The sequence below is a fragment of the Zootoca vivipara genome, chromosome 3 (assembly GCF_965207765.1).
Source record: "Zootoca vivipara chromosome 3, rZooViv2.hap1.1, whole genome shotgun sequence".
NCBI lineage: Eukaryota > Metazoa > Chordata > Lepidosauria > Squamata > Lacertidae > Zootoca > Zootoca vivipara.
In genome coordinates, this window is record NC_142586.1 from 104637138 (window position 1) to 104658467 (window position 21330).

At 42.0% G+C, this 21330-nt stretch overlaps 1 protein-coding gene across 3 annotated transcripts in view; it reads right to left on the bottom strand.

Annotated features, from left to right (window-relative positions):
• Nucleotides 1–21330, bottom strand: part of ENTPD6 (ectonucleoside triphosphate diphosphohydrolase 6) — an 81153-nt gene that overhangs the window by 2983 nt on the left and 56840 nt on the right. Inside the window, exons 1-14 of one of the 3 annotated variants that reach the window (XR_015949356.1) lie at nucleotides 15859–15951; nucleotides 12431–12719; nucleotides 11701–11777; nucleotides 10808–10951; nucleotides 9971–10046; nucleotides 9048–9083; nucleotides 7629–7717; nucleotides 6471–6550; nucleotides 4889–4953; nucleotides 4394–4495; nucleotides 3867–4007; nucleotides 2299–2365; nucleotides 1470–1526; nucleotides 1061–1173 (exon numbers count right to left, since the gene is read on the bottom strand). Coding sequence is in view for 2 of the 3 variants with exons in the window: in XM_035111056.3 (XP_034966947.2) it covers nucleotides 1061–1173; nucleotides 1470–1526; nucleotides 3867–4007; nucleotides 4394–4495; nucleotides 4889–4953; nucleotides 6471–6550; nucleotides 7629–7717; nucleotides 9048–9083; nucleotides 9971–10046; nucleotides 10808–10951; nucleotides 11701–11777; nucleotides 12431–12674 (1224 nt within the window). In the remaining variant the exon portion in view is untranslated. Of the gene's footprint in view, nucleotides 1–1060; nucleotides 1174–1469; nucleotides 1527–2298; nucleotides 2366–3866; nucleotides 4008–4393; nucleotides 4496–4888; nucleotides 4954–6470; nucleotides 6551–7628; nucleotides 7718–9047; nucleotides 9084–9970; nucleotides 10047–10807; nucleotides 10952–11700; nucleotides 11778–12430; nucleotides 12720–15858; nucleotides 15952–21330 lie in introns of those variants that run through there. The other 2 variants (XM_035111056.3, XM_088667407.1) reach the window with 2 other exon arrangements.

Genomic DNA, 21330 nt, shown 5'->3' on the forward strand with positions numbered 1-21330 from the left:
TTTCTCAACCTTTTTTGGGCCACGGCACACTTGTTCCGTGAAAAAAATCACGAGGCACACCACCATTAAAAAAGTTAAAAAATTTAACTCTGTGCCGCCCTATATTATAATTATGACTGTAAGAAACACTTGCCAAATATTGCTTTCTGGTGGGCTAGTGTTGTGTATTGGCGGCCGCCAGGCTCGTTTGCACTGAGCTTTGGGAAAGAGGAGGAGAAATATTGCTTTCCGGCGGGTTAGTGTCGTGTATTGGCGGCCGCCAGGCACATGACAATGCAAATCGCCCTTCTCGCCGCGGCACGTCGCGGCACACCAGCCAGCGTCTCGCGGCACACTAGTGTGCCGCGGAACAGCGGTTGAGAAACGCTGCTCTAAATAAACAAGGTCATGTGATCCAATAGACACCTAGCTTACATAATGGGAAAGGGGGAAAGTCAATGGAGTGTTCAAAATAAGTTCTGCATGTGTTACAAATTAGTTTGCAAATAGCAGTGTGATTTGTAGTTTAAGAACTTGGTGTGCAATTGGTGCTGGAGCTGTAATATTCTGGGCAAAACTCCCTCCTTCCTGCAGAGTCCTCAGTCTCTCTCTTCCACCACTCCCACCCCCAGCTCTTTGCGGTCTACTAATTGAAGCCCTTGTGGTCACAAGATGAAAAATATTTTTAAGAAACAAAACCGAGATTTTAAGATACTGCACAGGCAACTCTAAATGAGGAAATTTGCAAGTAGGGCTGTATTCAAAGTAGCACTACGTGAATGTTCCATTAACACAAGGATTTCTGTTTGCACAATGGAATTCTCCTGTCATCTTAATCTGTTCTAGGGGTTTCCCAACCCTCTGCAACAGATTTGGGGAGGTTCATTAGGCATGAGCAGGAGGAAAAGAGGAGGGGAGATTCTATTATGCAAGCAGAAATTCTTGCACTCACAAGACATGTTATGTTAGTTGAATACTGCCGTATGTGCCTCCCTTTTCAAAACCTGCAGAATTAATGTATGTTTTCTTAGATAGCCTCTTCTCACATTTAGCCCTAAATACAGTGGTTAAGGATGATTACCTTAAGAACATGGCTCTTTGGAAAGCCTAGTTCTTCCAAAAGCAAACTGACATATGTGAGATCCATGCAGAGAAAAGGATGCTCTCCTTCTTGATCTTCCATGGTTTTACACACTTTGGGGATGGAAATAGATAAAATGAGCAGCAAATACCAGATTATATTTCCACAATACTTTTGCCACTTGAGATGTATAGTTTTAGGACCCACCTTATTTTTCTGATGGTAAGTTATTTTGTACTGTTTTCAATGTTGTGTTTTAATGTTGCAACCCACCCTGGAATCTTCTAATAGCAGCAATGACATTTTCAGTGCTGGTCCTCCGATGGGCTACCGTTTTAACTGTCAACCTCTTAATGATGCTTTCCTTGTTCACACATAGACAAGCAAATAGAAAGACGAAGTGGCTTACCATTCTTTGCAACAGCTTCAAATTCACCAACTGCTAGGGTCCCTCCTTTTTCATTATCTAAAGAGAGAAAAGGGGCTCTTCAGTTTTAAAGGAACAGAAGGAAAAGTTGTGCTGGGATAACACCCAGCCTACAGGTATTCTAAATGGATAATTCAAGCAGTAACTGCTTTGTGTATTTCAAACTGAACTTTTTAGCTTAGGGCTCAGTGAGGGAGGCAAACCTGTCTGGCTTTCAGACTGAACATAATAAAATGCTCCTCCATTCAGAAAAATGCACATAGAAAACTAGCATGCTGGCCCGGGGTGGGGGGGATGGCAAAGATGTACACTGGTATATAGTGAGGTCTTCCTTCCCAAGATCTAGCCTGCTACATGGATGAACATTCCTTAATGAGTCCTCAGTTGTAGTCCATTGTGGAACAGACAAGACTAAAGTTTATCATCAGTGAGATCCAGGCCCTTGCTAGAGGCAGAATCTACATAGTTTGTCTTGTATTGAGACTGAATAAGTTATGGTCTGCAGGTTGTGTCTGGTGCAGGGATAGCATTTTCTTCTCCCACCACGGCACAACTGGCCTCACTTAAAAAAATAAGTGAAAAATGCATGCATGCACAAGTTAAGAAGTTTTCTGTTCTCCTAATTAAGTTGCTAGAGTGCACATCCAGGAAAGATGCAGTCCTGAAGAAGACAGGTACTTCTCTTTACATCCCACTGCAAGAAGCCAGCTACGTCAACCATACTGGACACACCAATCCTGTCTCAATCTCTGCTAGGCATGTGAACCAGTTTTGGGGTGTGGAACAACATGAGTCAAAGCACCCTACATACCTTGACTGTGGGGATGGGAAGTACTGAGACAGAGCAGAGCTGTCTGGATGCATCACTGCTAATGCTCCTAAGAATGATGGGAAAAACAGCAGACTTTGGCCACTGGAAGTGATGCCGCAAAATACACCTCTTAACAGTTTTGTGTTCAGTTGTAACAGTATGCTGGCAACAAAGAGGCTATGTTTACAGCCTTCCCAGTTGTGCTAGAGAATCACATTATGCTCTTTCATTGTAATGCGATACAATAAGGACTGTGAAGAGCACAAATATGAAGCATAAACCAAGCCTTCCTGGGACCATTTTTGCATTCTCATTTTGTATTTTTCTGTTGTGAACAGACCTGGGATCTTTGGATGAAGAGTGGCATAAAAAAAATGCTTTTTGTCTCTGACAATGGGACTCCAGAGAGAGATTGAAGGAAGTCCATGGGAAATTCAGGAAGTTTAATGCTTCTTGGAAGCAGGAGGAAGTCAGTTGACTTGTAGGAACAGAAAGAATCAGAAGTCTATTGAATTCAATCCTCTTCAACTATACTTGCTTTTAGAAAATTGGCTAGTAGGGTTAATGGTGACAAATTTCAGGACTGGTCTCAACTCTGTTGCAGCCCACACTAACAAATTGGTTGGGGCTTAAACTTTCATTATGGGCCAAAACCTATCTCAGAGATGCAAAAGTGTGTTATCCTCAGTTGACGGCATAGCTGCCAAATTTTCCCTTTTCTCACGAGGAAGCCTATTCAGCATAAGGGAATTTCCCTTAAAAAAAGGGAGAACTTGGCAGCTATGGTTGACGGACAGGAGCTCAAGGTTGTGTAACACAGTTAATCCTCCTCGTTTAATCTCCACAACAACCCTGTGAGGAAGGTTAGGCTGAGAGGCAATAGCTGGCCCAAGGTCACCCATGAGCTTCATGGCCAAGTGAGGATTTGAACCCTGGTCTCCGGGGTCCTTGTCAAACACACTAACCACTATACCAGACTGGCTCTCATACAGTATAATAGCGCAGTATAGGAGAGTATAGGAGAGGAGTATTATTACAAAGTGGAGTCAGCAATATGAAGTCTAAATGTGTGCACCATTACTATGCAGTCTTGAATGAAAGCAAAAACCCAGTGGGAAGAGTAAAAGATCCAGTTAAATCTGGGAGTTACTCAGTTCCAACTGCATTTAAATTGATAGAGGGTACATTAACACCTAACTACTTTCTGTAGTGAGCTAGTCACTCCCAATCTCTCTTCAGACCACTGTGTCATATCTACACATGAATTTTAGCTCAGCAATTTCATATGGGAGTTTGTCTCACTTTGGGAAGGGCCATAGCTCAGTGGCTCAGTGTCTGCCTTGCAAGCAGAAAGTTCCAGGTTTGATTCTCACTGGCATCTCCAGGTAAGGCTGGAAAAGACTCCTGTCTGAAATCCTGGAGGGCCACTGCCAGCCAGTGTAGAGAGTACTGAGCTAGATGGACCAAATGGTCTCTGTATAAGGCAGTTTTGCATGTCCCTAAATCTCAAACAATAACCCTACTGTCAATCACCTTTATATTACTAGAGAAATCAAAAGCAATTTTACCTATTAAGCCAGCATCCACTGCCAAATCGTAATAGTAGGAAAAAGCATAAAAATCCAAATTCTTTACTTCATCTGTCCTATGAACCTTTGTGCTGATCAGTTTTGCTATTTCATTGGAACATGATTCGAAGAGAGGTTTTCCTAAAAGCAGGGGGGAAACAGCCTTAATAATTCAACTTGAGTGACGACATTAAAGTATGTGAGATTTGCCGAGTAAACAGTTTTAGAACATTGTTCAATTGTAAACAAGTGAAGTTATAAGAACACCAAGCAGGCAACAGTACATATCTAATATTACTTAACAGAAGTACAAAATCCCAGTACTGTATAGAGCATTCTGATTAAATAAGGAGCCAATATCTCTAAAGTGTAATCACTGGCAGTGGCACAGAATTCAGTAAATTCTCCCCTTCCACTTTCAAAATTCTCTCCTTTCCCATGCCACTCTGGAGATTCCCAATTCAAGTTAATGGAGATACTGAAAGGAAATGTGCATTACCAAATGTAGAGATGACCAGTTACTATACCTGCCTTCTGCCCTTTAATTTTGTACATTATCTTGGCATGCTCCCATTCACCCTGGAAACCAGGCGATAAGCAGGAACTTGTAAGATCTTCACCTTCCTTTACTGTAAAAGGGAAAGAAATGCACAAGGGGAAAGAGTTCATATGGAGATCTTGATCTTCCCCACCCACAAAGCATTTCCCCGTCCCTGTATTCAGCCACACAAATCTCAGAACATTTAAATCCTGTTCCTACAACTGCACAACCATCATCCTTTACTTGAGAGGCAGCAGGAATCTTATCTTTTTCAGACTAAATTATCTAAATAGATATAATTTTAGCATCAATTTTCTAGCTAACAAGCAGACACAGTATAAAGAAAAACTGGCAACATCCCTTATCTACAAAGATGGGTTGCTATTTGGTTAAGTTATCTACATAGCACAAAGCTCAGGTTAAACAGAAGCGTCTAAAAACCCAAAATCCTCATCACTCAAGCTTAATGTGCAATACTTACAGGCTTGACCTTCAACTCCTCCTAAAATCGCCAGCCTTGCCGACATTAACCCAAGTCCCAAGTAACTGGGGAGGAGGTAAAACATGATCAAACACTCTTGGCACTGAGGCAGAGTTCATTTTTATTGTTACATGGTATCCGTTAAGGGTTGTCTCTAAATAAACAATACACACACAGAAACATAATATGCCATTGGCAGCTATTAAGTTGGCAATTAAGTTGGCAGCTATTAAGTTTTTAAACTGTCAGAAAATATGAACAACTGATTTTTGCTCCAGAAACAGAAACTATGTTTTATATGAAAAAAACCTGATCTCTTAGGACAGTGATGGCGAACCTATGACACGCGTGTCAGACGTGACACGCAGAGCCCTCACTGCTGGCACATGCCCCATCGGCCCATTCACGCTGATGTTGTTGTTGTTTCCCACCCCCATTTGTTCTCCCGCTCCTCCTACAGCTTGTCTCCACTACAGCTTGTCTCTGCTGTTGCTGGTAGCCAGAGATCGGTTTTTTAACCCTTTCTGGCGCTTTGGCAGACTATGATTGGGTGTAACAGCATTCATTTTTTAACCCGTTCTGTGCTGGGTTTTTTGGCACTTTGGCAGACTATGTCGGTGCTGCGTGTTAGTTCCAGCGAAGGTATCATTCATCATTTATTTCTGTTCTCTTTCCCCAAAAAATGCAGCAGCTTTGGGGCACCCCCCCAAAAGCAAAGCAACTTTTGCACCCCCCAAAAACCTCCAAAACTTTGGTTAGCAGCTCCCCCAAAAAAGCTCAACAACTCTGGGCACTTTGTGATAAATAAGGGGTTTGTGGTTTGGTTTGCTTAAATAATTAGTTTTTGGTTTATTAAAAACAGTTATATATTACAATTATACATTTTTGTTATTTAAACTATAAATATCGTGAAATTATGGGGTTTTTTTCTTCTTAAAGTGACACACCACCCGATTTAGGCTCAGTTTTTTGGCGAATTTTGACACACCAAGCTCAAAAGGTTGCCCATCACTGTCTTAGGATATACCAGGGTAAAGTGTGCATAAAAATGCATGTATTAGTGAAAGTATTATACAAAACTAGAAATATTAGGGACTATCACTTTGTATAAATGTGTGTATTAGGCAAATAAATAAAAAAGTAGTACCGGTATAAACACCGACAATTTGGAAACACTGGCCTGTGAGCGCTCCAACTGGAGAACAGCCTTTACCAAAGGTGTCATGGACTTTGAAGATACTCGAACTCAGGACGAAAGGGAGAAATGTGCTAAGAGGAAGACACATTTGGCAAACCCTTGCCTTGATCAACTCCCACCTGGAAACCTATGTCTCCACTGTGGAAGGATGTATGGATCCAGAATTGGCCTCCACAGTCACTTACGGACTCATTGTTAAGACTGTGTTCATAGTAGACAATCTTACTCGGCTACAAGTGATTGCCAAAGAAGATAGAAATTCACAACTGAAATGCAGGTGAATTTTCACACTTTAAAAATGGGGAAATGTGTTGAACGGAATTTTAGATTGGAAAAATGAGAAACTAAAATGGATAGACTTGCCCATTCCTACTCACAACTAACCTGTGTGAATACAGTTGGTATGTGGTGTTAAACATCTGAAATGAAGTGATGTGACCAGCAGGGGAGCTCTCCAGAGCCGTCTATAAAGAGAAAGAAATTGAATACTCCATGAATGCTCCATTTAAAGCAAACCGGAATAATAAACCCAATGATTTCAGGAGTGTTGAACAAAAGTGTTCTGAATGCTTTAGAACTTTATGGTCTTTATGTAGCCAGGCATTCGTATGCACCATAAAAAAAATAAGCGGGAGAACTTGGCTTTGAGCATCCTATCAGGTTGAATGTGAAAAAAGAATGTGCAGGTTATTGTGTGTGTTAGGAAACCTGATTAAATAACAACCCCTTTTAATAGCACTTTCCATTTCAAATAAATGACAAAGTGTGGCTCATACATGTTTAGAACTGGTAGCTGGTCTCAAATATCCAAAAGTTTGTTACATTTCTCTCTCACCTTTCCTTCAAGCAGTTCAGATATTATTGTTATTCATTCATTCATTCATTCATTCATTCATTCATTCATTCATTTATTGCTGTTTTCCCATGACAGGGACTCAGGGAATGTTCCATCCCTTCCTCCATTTTACCTTTACAACCACCCTATGAGGTAGGTTAGTTTAGGAATATCACTTATGATAAAGTATGACTGTTTCTTGTGGAGCTGGTGGTGCTCACGCACATATGTTTTACACAGCAGCCACATGACACCATCCTCAACAAAATGATGTTCCATGTCCCCGTCCCCCCCAAAAAAACAACAACACAGAAACAGTATATCCAGATGAAGTGGTGGGTGGCAGGGATAAGGGGTGGCATTTTGATGAGGGCATTGCGTGAACTCTGTGAAAAGCCTATAAATAGCACCGATAAATAGCACCGAGCAGTCCATATCACAAAGACAGTGAATCATACTAGGGTAACAGCTCGTGTGTTCAGCTCTACAGCCTTCAAGTCAAGGGAAAAGTGTTGCCTTGAGGGGGGAAATGCCGGAATGAAAGGGCAACCTGCTTCTTCTCAAGCACAAAGTTCTGAAGATACACTCCAAGCGATATGTTTGACACTCAAAAATCAAACTGAAAGCAGAGCAAAGGGAAAAAAGCAACAGATCAATTGGTCGTTCATTACAACTGACATGACTAAGGGGACCTGTGTGCTTGTTACCTTATTGCTTGGGAGAAATGTGATCTGAGTTGAGCCTCCTCCTAAATCCAGCATTCCTACACATCTCTTTCTTGGAGCATTCAAGCTATCTGAAATGTATTATTTGAAAAAACCAAGTTAATAGTGTGTTTAATCATTATACCTCAGGCACAGCATCTGCATGGAATTATGCTCTATGAACAAAATGTGAGATCCTATTAAATAATTTCTTTTAAAAGAGCAATCCTAACCATACCTACTCAGAAGTAAATAAGGGTTACTATCTAAGCATTTTAAATGGGCATCTTTTAAAAATACATTTGCAAATATTACTTTTTTCAACAACTCAAAATAACTAGCTGCTGAGTGAGCAATGTGTTGTGTGCCACCCTGCTCTGAAACACTGCTAAATATTTGTACTCATGGTGCAAATGCAAGAAGTATATTTTTTTGTATTACAAGGTCATAACATACAGCTGTTTTATTTACCTCTATTGCCAACACACACACACACACACACACACACACACACACACACACACACACACACATATATATATATATGTAAACTGGCCATGTCCGTTAGTATCCACGTTTCACCAAAACCGCTTGACCGATTGCGTTCAAATTTTGACACAATGCCGCATGCAAATATGAGAGCAAGCCCATACCATTTTTAAAGACAGATGTCACATCTGGGCCACGTAAACCCCCCAAACCCCGTGTTCAAAACCTCCCCACTCAGACGAAAGTGCATGCTGGGAAATAGAACGGAGAAGCAGCGTCTCCATTGGCTGCAGACAATCAGTGACATCACAAAATTCAACGGCAACCAACTGAAAACAGGCCTTTTGCAGCAACAAGGCTGAGCGTTGCCCAGCCGACTGAATAGGCCACAGCATTACCCAGCCAGGAGAACTGACTAGGCCGAATAGAGGTTGGGGCTCCCCTGGGTGGGGGATGGGGGAGGAGGGAGCGGGAAAGGTCATGGGTTGGGACAGGGTGGGGCCGATCACAGGGATGAGCCTGGGGTGGGGTGGGGGGAGGAGTCAAAAGGGGGACTCTGAGGACCCATTTAACAGACTAAGCCACCGCAACATGTGGCAGGGCCAGCTAGTTACTTTATAAATGCAGATACGGTTTGAAAGCAGACCGTCTTCAGGAAGTTGCAATCATATTTGAACTTTTCTGAGAGTAAGCCCCACTGAATACAGCAGTTCTTCCAAGTAAAAATGCATGAAATTACGCTGAGAATCTTGTAGTTTTACAGAACAAATGCCAATTTATACACTTACTAAGGATCACAGCATGGCATATATTGCCACAAAATTGCTGCCCTGGGCTCCTTTGTAAGGAAGGGCAGAATATATATTTAATACATAAATGATTATAAAACATAAAGCTCATCATTAACAGATCACAATTTACTTCTATAGATACCTGTTAAGAAGTTGACAGTGATCCATGCTGAAATACCTGGTTTAAAAAATTGAAATTATGTGAATAGATACCAAGTGGTTTTCCACCTTTAGTAATCAATATAAACAATACATGAATGCATAAACAGGACATGTTTGCTCATTTAGGGCATAGCTGCCAAGTTTTCCCTTTTCTCGCGAGGAAGCCTATTCAGCATAAGGGAAAATCCCTTAAAAAAAGGGATAACTTGGCAGCTATGATTTAGGGTCTCTCCAAACTGAACAAATGAGCAAGAGATAGATAAACTTTATTCGCATTAGCCAATGGCCATAGCAACAATATATACAGATAAAAAACAGCAATAGGTAAAAAGGGCAAACAAATGACCAAGATTATTATTCAGAATGAGCAAGAGAATGGCAGAGAAGATTCATTAGTGTAAGCAAATGGAAGTGATGCATGCTGCGACAAATAGCTTATCTTCAGGGGGGAATGCATCCTATAACCGTATGCAGCCAAAATTGCAGCACTTGCCCACACATGGGAGGAATCGGCAGATTCGGGTGGATCCTGAGGTTTATAAAAGTACAAATCTTAAGAAAAAAACCTAGGGGGAACCTCTCAAAACAGACCTGTAAGAACTCAGTGGCAGGGAGTGCTGTCTGACTGAATGGGGGGAAAATGGACAACAAAGCTGGAGGAGGAATGGAAATTGCCTTGCCTTTGCTGGTCTTCGGTTGCAAGTTCACTGAGGTATTGATTTGCTTCTTTGTTTGTTTTGCTCTGTACTCATCACATAGAGATACAGTGCTATGTAGCTATTTAGCAGCAACAACTTCCCTTGGTTTCACAGAGATTTGTATTTTATTGCCGAATTAAAAGTAATTTTATGAAACCACTGAAAGGAAAATTTGCTTAATTGCAGACAAAAGCAAGATCCCTACCTTCATCTGTTCCATCCATGACAGAGACACAGTCACTCCTTACAAGGAACGGAGATTCTTGAAAGATGTCCTTGACCTAAATTTAAAATAAAACTTTATTTTTTATTTAGTTTTTAAAAAGCATCCTTCCACACCCACAAAAAAGCACATACAGCATTTATAACCCATTTCCTGATAGCAGCCCAGATGAAGATCACATTCTTATGAAGAAGTGATGATTAACCACACAAAACTGCTACAATAGGGTTTGGAAGCTTGCATGTATAGACAAAGTAACACAGGATTTGCAGAGTAGTCAGAGGCGGCGTTACTGAAGATTTTTTTTTTAATGATGACTCCCTTCATTTCTTTCATGAATTCTTCACCAGAAGAACCTGGACTAGCTTCTGTTCACTTTTGTTTTTGGTGAGCTATGTCCTGAATTTTATCCTGGATTTTATCTTGACACTCTGGATTTTCTTCATTAAGCTATCATGTCACAGACTCCCCCTCCAAGATTTAAAGAAGGTTGTTGCCAACTTTGCAAGTCTGCTGTTGTAATCCATCCTGCATGTTTGGCATTTATAGATGTACCCTTTCCAAAGTGCATAATGAGGAAGCACAGTTCACCTATGTATTTTATATTTCAGTCTCCAGACTGTTAACTGCACCCTGTCAGATAACAACTCATTTATGATGCAGCCGCCCTTTGAGATTGTGCTGTTCACTTTTATGCCTCAAAGTTTACTAGCTAGCGGACGGAAGTACGGATGTTGGATTATTTCAACGACACCAATAGCATAGTGTATATAATATGTGCAGCTATCTTAGTTACCAAAGACAGCAGAAGCAAAGTACCTTATCCAACAATTTCTGTGCCTTTTCTTTTGGCAGCAGTCTTAAGCCAGCTGTTGCTTTAAGGACCAAAGGAGTGGACTTCCACAATTCCAGAGGAACATCTTCTTTAGCAACTGTCAGTAGCTCATTTATTCCTTGAACACTCTGGAGAGATTGATAGATAGATAGATAAATAAATAAATAAATAAATGTGCTTCTATTTTAGCACGTAAAAAATGAAGACACACACATATTAGTATTCATGTTTTGCTCATCACTTCCCATTTCCCAGTTCCAGATACATGAAGATCTTTTTTGCCACCACCATTCTGAGATCCTGCATCAGTCTTTAGCCAAAATAAAGCAAGGGTGCAGAGCCTCTGGCCTGAGGGCTAAAGGTGCAGGGAAGCTATAGAGGCCTCTCCAGGGCACGCCAGACTCTGTTTTAAGTACTTTGGTTCCAGCTGTTTGACATTAGTCGTGAGTGCCAAGGCTAGGCTCCGTTTCTACCACTCAGCAGTGACATTTTGAAGCTAAAAGAACCTCTAATTTATAACTTGGTCCTTTAGCACAATATCACAACCACCTTCACAGTGGAACTTCATAATGTCCTACAAAGTGGTAGGACAAGCCTTTCAAAGCTGCAAATCCACAATACTTGGGCATCTTGTTGAAGTACCATGTGTAGTGCTATTTAACAGAATGTACGCACAGTATTTCTGTAAGTAGTGACTGGGAAAGTGTCAACTGGATAGTGCCACTGCCTATTTGTTTACACAGTAAGTTTCTGTGTGTTCAGTGGTGCTTACTCCCAGGAAAGTACTGATAGGATTGTAGCATAAATTGCTGAATTTTCACATTACAGAAAGTGAGAATCACAGACATATCCTCTTGACGAGTAAAATTCAAATTACCTTATCAACACTGTCAGCATATGCAGAAAGTCCTGGCTTTAGTGCTCTGAATGTGGTATGGATTAATTTAGGAATTTCTGTTAAAGAAGTTCAATAGAATTGAGTTAATCTACAATAAATATATATATATACACTGAAGGCCAAAATAACACCACTGTCCAAGGATTAACATGAAACCCTGCTACACAATATGGTTAACATTAACGGCTCATATGAACACTGTAATTAGGCTGCATCGTCTGAAGGCAATGTTCAAATTCAGCCTTTGAATTAGATCTCAACTAAGCTCCTCCATCTCCACAGATATCAGTGGCTCCAGGTTAGGTGTATAGAATAAAAACTAAGATAAAGAACTAGCTATTGGCTATGTTTCACTAGCAACACATCCCTTTCATCCTCAATAAAGTAATGAAGCCTTGCAAACTATGTTGCCATAATACACATAACACAACAGAACTGGTCTGAGGACCTATGTCTTCACACCTAAAACCTGCATAGCACTTACAGAGCCTCTTGTGCCTGCTCACACATTTATCTTAAGACTCTTACAAAATGCAGACTCCTGGCTTTATCAGCAACCATTTCTCTCCTTGCCTCCACTTTATCTAGCCTGATGAAGAACGGTTGAGAACTCAAAAACTTGCATGCTGTCCTGCGACATTTCAGTTGCTCTGATAAAGGTACTGTCCCAATACAAATTTTGCAGTTTAATTGAAATATGTTAGCCTACCTTTTGGCTTTTGTGTGAATTTGAATATGTGTATTCGAGTCCCAGTGCTTCCAGCATCAAACATGATTCCATAAAGAACTTCCTGATCTGTTCTTGACGTTTCACTTTTGAGTAAGTTTTCCAAATCATTGACGGCAGCTTTTGTTTTAAAGTCCAAATGCCATTTTACATATACCGCATAAATAGCAGCACATGTAAAAACTGCAAAAGCGTAGAACAGTTTTGGTATCTTCATAGCGTCCATTAATCTTTCTTGATTCACTTAAAACTGGAGTTATGCATGACACCTCTGCATTTAAAAACAAATAATTATACACTAAAGTAGCACCAATGTAAACTTAACACACAAAGACTGAGAAAGCTGACGTATGATGTGGCTACTTCCATTCACTGCTCTTTTTCAATATTTACTCAACAATAGCTATCAAACTGAAATTGCTGGAAGTTCCTGCTCACTAAGAAAAAGTTACCAGAACCTATTTGTTAAATGCAAAGTATCCTGAAAGACTGCTTAACCTGAAAACATGTGGGAATCACCCATCCTATAGACAGTCTCGATACAGCACAAAATTTTGATATTTTCCTTGTGTCTTTAGTCTTGAAGAATCATTTGCCATACAAAAAGTTACAGGTGTGACATAACGATACTCACTGATTAAAAAGTGCCTTCATATTTAAAATTATGAAGATATCCCTAAAGATAGACCATTTAATTTTTTAAAAACTACAAAGACTGGTTTTCAAAAACTTGTTTATGCTATAGAATTACACAAAATGCTGATGAAAAAACAAGGTCATATTTTGCAATTAAAGGTAAAGGGACCCCTGACCATTAGGTCCAGTCGTGACCGACTCTGGGGTTGCGCGCTCATCTCGCATTATTAGCCGAGGGAGCCGGCGTATAGCTTCCAGGTCATGTGGCCAGCATGACAAAGCCGCTTCTGGAAAACCAGAGCAGCACATGGAAATGCCGTTTACCTTCCCGCTGTAGCGGTTCCTATTTATCTATTGCAATTAGACAGACATTATTAGACCAATAATTAATTTATTAGAAGGGAAAAGGACAATTAAGATAATACACAGAATTGTCACCTATATTTAACTGTAAGAACTCTAGGGCTAGGAACCTATGAGCTAACTGAAAATGGAAATGCCTGAAACCTTATTTGCTCCATCCAGCAAGCAGAAACACTTTTGCCGACAGAACAATGGTATTACGTAGTACAATCTTGAAATCCATCTGTCACAGATGGGTGTTGGCTACTCCCAAGTAAGCACTCCACACATCCTCTGGATTTTCAGAGTTTTATTGTGCATGCTATATACAGTGGTGAGATGTCTCAAATCATGTCTTCTCTGCATGGATGAGAAGCCCGCAATGGCGTCTGGCGGGCTCTGCCTCAGTCTTTAGGACTGGTCCCCAAAATGCCCCTCCTGGCACTACGGGTCCCCGTAGTGTCCAACCTTTCTCCTCAGCTGCCGTTGATTCTTCCCCCTCCCTTCCACCCTTTGATGCAGCTGGCTCCACCCCTTCTTCTCTGCTTCCCAACTGCAGCTGAGGCTCCAGTATTCTGCTAGAGCCCTGGAACCTCCTCCCTGCCTTGCTGCTCTTGCTGCCGCTCTCCCAGCTGGTAGAAGTAAGCAGAGTGGGCTGCTCTCTGCCAGCCCTCTCTCTTACACCATCCTTTGAATTTATGCCCTTTTGAGGGGTCACTACAACTTTAAACACTTCTCCTGCATCAACAATTAACCAACCACATTCAGAATAAAGGTTTCACAATCTGCCTCTTAACTTGGATAAGGTTTCACTTAGAATATGGTGGGTATATTATGAGGGTCATTTCCTTCAGGTTTACAAGTTCCTTCCTCTGTTTACATAAGGACTGTCTTGTTTATCCTTATACTTGTTCTCCACCTAGAAAGGAACCTGTGTGCTTTGCCTAAGGACGTTGTGTATTCTGATACAGTTCATCTCCAAGAACACAGGCCTTTTCATGAAAGAGCAAAACATGGCTATTAGATTTAGATTTTTAGCCTGCACCATTTGAGGAGCCCAATTCAGTAATAAAGGGAGGGCAACCCTCCTCCCCACCCAAACAGAACAATTCAATTCTCTTTGAGAACTAGTTGTAAAACTGTTAGGTGTGTAAATTATTTACTCAAGGCTATGGCAAAGTCAATTTAACAAGGTCTGGGAAAGAAACTGGAAAATATGATTAAAAGTAATGTTTAACAGTCTTTTAAGGTGAAGATTGTAGGGCCCCAAGAATTAAATCCTCGTCTGAAATGGAATCTGTGCTCTTGCCTTACAGAGGAATTAAGATAATCATCATGGGCATGCAAATACTTAAATGACACGCCCTAATAGCACGCCAGGCACTCCTGTCTTCCACTGCCTCCCGCAGATTGGTCAAACTCATGTTCGTAGCTTCGAGAACACTGTCCAACTATTAAGTACCAAGTAAAACTATTAAGTACCAAGTAAAACAGTCTTTCACCTGCAAATGAATAACCATGGAAAAAACATGTTTTTTGAGGTCAATATGCTAAATTAGCATATGGTCAAGGGTTATCTAGTCCAGTATCCTGTTACAGCAGCCAACTAGGTGCCTGTGGGAAATCTACAAGCCACTGATATTCAGAAGCATTACGGTACTACCTCTAACCATTAAGGCAGAACACAGTCACTGTAGCTAGTAGCCATTGATAGCCACTGCCTCCTCCTCCATGAATTTGTCTAATTCTCTTTTAAAGCCATCCAAGTTGGTGGCAAACACTACATCTTGCGGGAGCGAATGCTGTAATTTAGCAACACACGGCGTGAAGTACTTTCTTTTGTCTCTTCAAGCGAGTCCTGGTGTTAGGAGAGGCAGAGAAACCAACTTTCTTCATGATCTCCTATCGCGCTGCCTCTTACTCGCCTTCTCTCTGAATTAACAAGACCTTCCCTTTTGCTGCTTATCCCTGCAAGAGTTTACCTACCCACTGAAAGCCACCTAAAGCAAGGGGTCAGCGCCACATCTTATGGCAGCAGGGAGTTCTAACAGTGGAGCAGCTTCCTAGCGACAAGCTACACCTGTCACAACATGATCCTCCTCATCCCACCGACCAACCGACCGACCCCGCCCTCCTTCACAGCCAGTTACTTTTTAAAAAAGGGGGCTCGGGAGGAGTCCTCTCTCCTCCTGAACCCTTACTCCCCCCCCCGAATTTAGCGCCCTCCGAGAAAGCGACGGGGCTCCATGAGGACTAGCCTATTGCAAAGTAGGTGCCGGAATCCGACGGCGGCTTCCTCTCAGCCTCTCGCAAGACGCATTATGGGAGGGACCGCTGCCAGCCGGCTGCTTCCTGGAACAAGCCGCCTGCTTCCTGGAAGCCCCTTCCCCGGGCTCGCCTCGGAGGAAGGGTGGGAGATGTGCCCGACTCACCTCAAGCTGGCGGCTCTGCCATCCAGAAGCCAATTCGGTTCCCCGGCCGCCCTCGCTTAGGCCTCCATTTCCCATACCGCCCTCCCATTCGACGGTTGACTTGAGGAGAGCTTAGTGGGCGGGGCAGGCCGGCCGCCGGAGGGAGCCACGCATGCGCGCACTTAAACCCGCCCCGTGTCCTCTGTCTCCTCAGTCGGCCTTGGGGCGCGAGAAGGCGCAGTCCTGTCGTCTCGCGCCTCCCGGTGCTATCGCTAGGTGATTGGGGCTGCGTTCAGGGACGGGCAAGGCAGGCATCCGCCTGCCAACAGGCGGGTGCATGTAGTACGATCTTGAAGTCACCCCGTAGGAGGCGAGCTTTGGGGTCTCACAGAATTCCTCCGCTCCCCAGGCGCTGGAGGATGACACGAGGATATTGATTATTAAGTGGGGAGCGAAAAACACATCGCTGTAAATCGGCTCGATGAGATATTTCGGAATCAGCTAGTCTTTCCCCCCACCGAAAGCTCTGGCGCCTGCTTCCTTTACCATGCAGTTAAATATTTATTGCTCACATAAAGCTGTTTGGATTGGCTATGGCTGTCTATTGAAAGAAACATAAACATAAACCTGAAGTTCCTGGCAAGGTTGAAAGAAATCACCGGTTTTCCAAACGTTTAAAGAGTGCTTATTAAAAAGTGTTTTTCATATTACAGATAACGTTTCCTGCCGTGGGCTTCATTGGGAGGAAGGGCAGGATAAAACTAAATAGCCAGCAAGTATGCTTCCTGCTTAAAATAAGAATTGGAGGTGCAATTAATCCTTGAAACGTACTGGAATTACACTTGATTTTAGCTTTCTCAAATAAGCTTGGTTAGGCTCTGATTGAAAGTGTTTTAATGTTCTGCATATTTGATATAGAAACAGTTGTTTGTGTGAGCTGAAAGTCTCAAGTGGGGAAGGGGATTTTGCAACGCACCTAAATCAGGAATCTGAAGGTGACAAGTTTCTCTTCTACCACATGGGCAGTTGCTACAGATGTGGTGTGTCAATCATGGAGAAGCTTCCACGTAAGTTGGCAAATGACTATGTGTCCTCAGCATCTTCATTTTCCTAGTTCTAATAGACTATTGTCAAAAGAATCCTAGAGGTAGGCATCTGTGAAAGCATCTATGTCAGGTTGGCCTCATTCCTGGCTCTATCTGATATTGCCTGTAGCAATATGACATCTAGTGGCTATAATTGGAAATAAGCACCAAAAGAGATCTAGTCCAGCAACCTCTTCCCAATTGTGATCCCCAGCTGCTGGTGTACAGAGGACACCATCTCTAATTTGGAGCTATCATGCCTAGTAATTTCATTGATAATTTCATTGGCCTCTGTGTCAAGAGACAATGGAGTGTGCCTGGGGGGGGGTGAAGTTAGGCATTAGCAGCACCAAAGTGACCTCCCCGGGGTACAGGCCTGGGCAGTGTGTATGGAAGTCCTGGGCTGCCCAGATGCCAAGACCTCACTGATGTGGCCCAAAGGCAAGCAGAGCAAATGTGTGTAATCCTTTTTCAAAGCTATCCAAGTTGGTTGCCTTCACTACATGTTGTGGGACTTAATTCAAGAGTTTTAACTATGCATTGTGTAAATAAATAGTTTATTTTGTCTCCTGAATCATGGAATGGTCCTGTAATCTAATATGAGAGATGCAGGGAATTTTCTCTTATCCACTTTCTCAACACAATGGTAACTTTAAACATTTCTGTCAGTTCCCCACTTACTTGCCTTTTTTCTAAAGTAAAAAGTTCAAGATGTTGTAACCTTTCCTCACAGGGGAGTTACTCCACTCTCTTGGTCCTTTTGGTTGAACTTATTCTGGTATTCCAAGTGTGGCTACACCATAGATTTGTATAACAGCTTCATGATAACGGCAGTTTTATTTTCAATCTGTTACCTTACGATGCCTAAGATGGATTTTGCCCTGCCATACATTGGGCTGACATCTTCATTGAGCTATCCACTACAACCCCAAGGTCTCATTTATGCTTCTTTGGCTACATGTCTCATCCTTACACATTCTAAATGCAGAAAAGTATTGTTCAGTCACAGGAAAACAAGCCCCCTTCCTGTATAGTGGAATTATGTAGGGGTGCATATGGGTAGAGACATTCAAGATACAGAACTATGTTGGTTTTGGAATTCCTAGCTAAACACCAATTTTGTTGCAAAATAAAACAATTCCTTCAGTAGCACCTTAAAGACCAACTAAGTTTTTATTTTGGTATGAGCTTTCATGTGCATGCACACTTCTTCAGATACACAGATACATACCAATTTTGTTGGTTTGTGAATTGGACCATCTGAGCTTCAGTGGAACTTCCTACCAAGTCAGTGTGCATGGGTCATTCTTAACTTGAAATCATGAAACGTGAAGTCAAAGTGCTAATTTTTTCTATTCTTTGAGGTTCTTTAACAAATAAAACAGTTTTTAACCAACAGGGGGCAACATTTTGCTACGCAAACTTGCATTTCGACTCCTGCTTGTTATTAAGTACATAGGGTGAGTCCTTTTATTTGGAACAGAATTATCTTCACATTTGCCTGTGTGAACCAAGCTGCTAACGCTTTCAGACTGCCTTTCATAGTACAGGTTGGGAAGGTCTTTAGCTCAGTGGAACACAGGTGTCAGGTTAAGTTTTTGACATTCCTAATTAGACTTCAAATGAAAGTTACACCTGCTGAGATTATCTCTTCTACACAACTATTAAAAATGCAGGAGTCCTGTTTTCTTTTGCATCTGGACACCCTATTTTAAAATTCACCTACAAAAATATACATTTATATATTGTCCACACATTAAATATCAAGGTGGTGTATTCCTTCAGAGGAGTGCAACCCCAACCGGAACAGGCAACTGGCCTATATTCCAGACACAGGAACCACCTCCCAACAGAGCCTTCATCTTCACAGGATCTAGCCTCAGTTTATTGACCCTCATCCAGTCCAGCGCTGCATTCAGGCATTGTTCCAGAATTTGCACAGCCACATTCATATATTATGAAGAAACCAAGCAGCATGTCATCATATTGATAACACTCTGCTCCAAAACTCATAACAACCATTCCCATCCGCTTCATGTAGAGATGTTAAATAGCATCAGGGACAAATTGGGGGTGGGGTGGGGATAATCGGGACAATTGTGTTTAGAGAAAGAGCTCAATACTCGCTGCCCCTTCAGCCCCATTTACACTGCAGGGTTGCCATATTTTGAAGAGCAGAGCAGGTGGCGCTGTGGTTAAACCACTGACCCTAGGGCTTGCTGATCAGAAGATCGGTGGTTCGAATCCCTGTGATGGGGTGAGCTCCCGTTGCTCGGTCCCAGCTCCTGCCAACCTAGCAGTTCGAAAGCACGTCAAAATGCAAGTAGATAAATAGGAACCGCTACAGCGGGAAGGTAAACGGCGTTTCCATGTGCTGCTCTGGTTTGCCAGAAGCGGCTTTGTCATGCTGGCCACATGACCTGGAAAGCTATACGCCGGCTCCCTCGGCCAATAATGCGAGATGAGTGCGCAACCCCAGAGTCGGTCACGACTGGACCTAATGGTCAGGGGTCCCTTTACCTTTACCTTTACCTTACTTCTAACTGGATCTTTATGATGACACTCAGTTTACATACCCATGAAAAAGATGACCTGTCCTGGTGCTTCTGATGACCTGTCTTGCTGCTGCTGCTTTAGGGATAGGGGGACTGATATAAAGAGAATGCTATTTGGATGAAAAAGGCTTGTGATAGAATTGATTCCTAAAGAGGATAGAGACTATAGAGAGAGAAATGTCTAGAGCAATCTATGGAGGCCATAGTCCCTCAGAATAGGAGTGTGATACCTGGGGAACTGGGCACCTATTCCACTGAATTAAAAGTCAGGTTTTCTGAGCTCGCTAAACAGGGGAAACATGAGGAGCGTGTATGTTTCTTCATAACATCATGCAAGTGGCCTGTAAAAAGCAAGTGAACACAGTGTGGCTATTTCACATGAAATGTGTGGAAGCGGCTGTTGTATTTTTTTGCCTTTTGATTATTACAAGATGAACAGTGGGCATGATTCAGCACTTTCAAGTCCTATGAGTTTCAAACGGAGACAGAAACATGTAGATTAGGTAACAGCAATACATCCACGGGGAATCAGTGATACTACTGAGTAAACATTTAAAGGAGTAAATTGAAGTCAGTGTGGCTTTTTGTAACAGGCAACCAAATCCCATGCACATTTACACAGAAATCGGTTCAGTGAAGCATGTAGAGATTGGTGGCCCTCTGCTGCAGTCCTATGAACACTTTAGGAATGAGTTCTTTTGAACTCAGAAGGGCTTACATTTGAATAAGCATGTGATCAGAGTGCAAAATGTGTAAAGCAGGCTGGCAACACATAAATAGACTGACATCAGGATTAAGGCTGAGCAGGCCTCCCCTCCCTTAAAAAGCAAGCTGGATCAAAGCCCCTAAGCAGCAGAATAGAGTGTTATGGTGTTTGTCCAGAAAAACCTTCAGCTTCTTAGCTAGCCTTTGGCTCTTTAACTTTTAACACGCTTCTCCAATTAAGCTCTGGCCCTCAATTAATCATTAAGATGACAGAACTGAAGAGTCAGGCACAGCTGCTGCAATTTGATTTATCCACCAAGCAGACCTGTTGATGAGGGGAGAAACATTGGCTTTAATTTAGAGTGAATTGGGTCTGAGGATTTGGTCGCTTGTTGTTGTGATGAACTGGAACCTCGTCTTTTCCAGCTTTGACAGCGGGAAGATCTTGATGTGATTTGTGTGGGCTCTTCCAAGGCCAGACGTTTTCCTCTGAACAAGGCTATAGTCATTATACTGGAGGTGCCAATCCTAATAATTTAGGCTCCCTCTCTTTCAGTTCTTCTTTAAAAGATAGTATATTTTACTTTCAAAGATAAAAGAAATAATAGGAATACAGCATTCTGGCCTTTCATTCACCAAGAAATCATCCTACTTGTTACTAGGCTCTTAGCTAACAAATGCAAGGGCTAACAAGACTTTATATTTTCAACTTATGTTAAATAATAATAATTATTAATTAGATATTAATGAATTTTAAAATGCCAAAACCCTTATCCACCAAGGCGAGGCATATGTGTTTACTGACCAGGACATTGGTATCCACAAAAAACTTTTTTTTTTACTGCAATAAACCAGTGATAGTTCAATTTAATTGCTGTATAGATATTGGACAGTAATTATCTCAGAAGCAGGAGCGTTACAGTGGATAGCTCTTGGTTTGGGAAGAGCTCCTTTGATCCTCCCAAAGAGCAACAGTTGTCAAGAAAAGCTTGATCAAATGTAAACTCTCCGCCTCATATTCTCCAAGGATGAAGCCACACTAGGTGGAGCTGGATTGTCTGAAAAAGACCAAGCTAGGCTGGAGACTGGCTCCAGCTAACCTATTGCTGACCCATCTCCCATGAAAAGCATTCCCATTGCTAGAATGC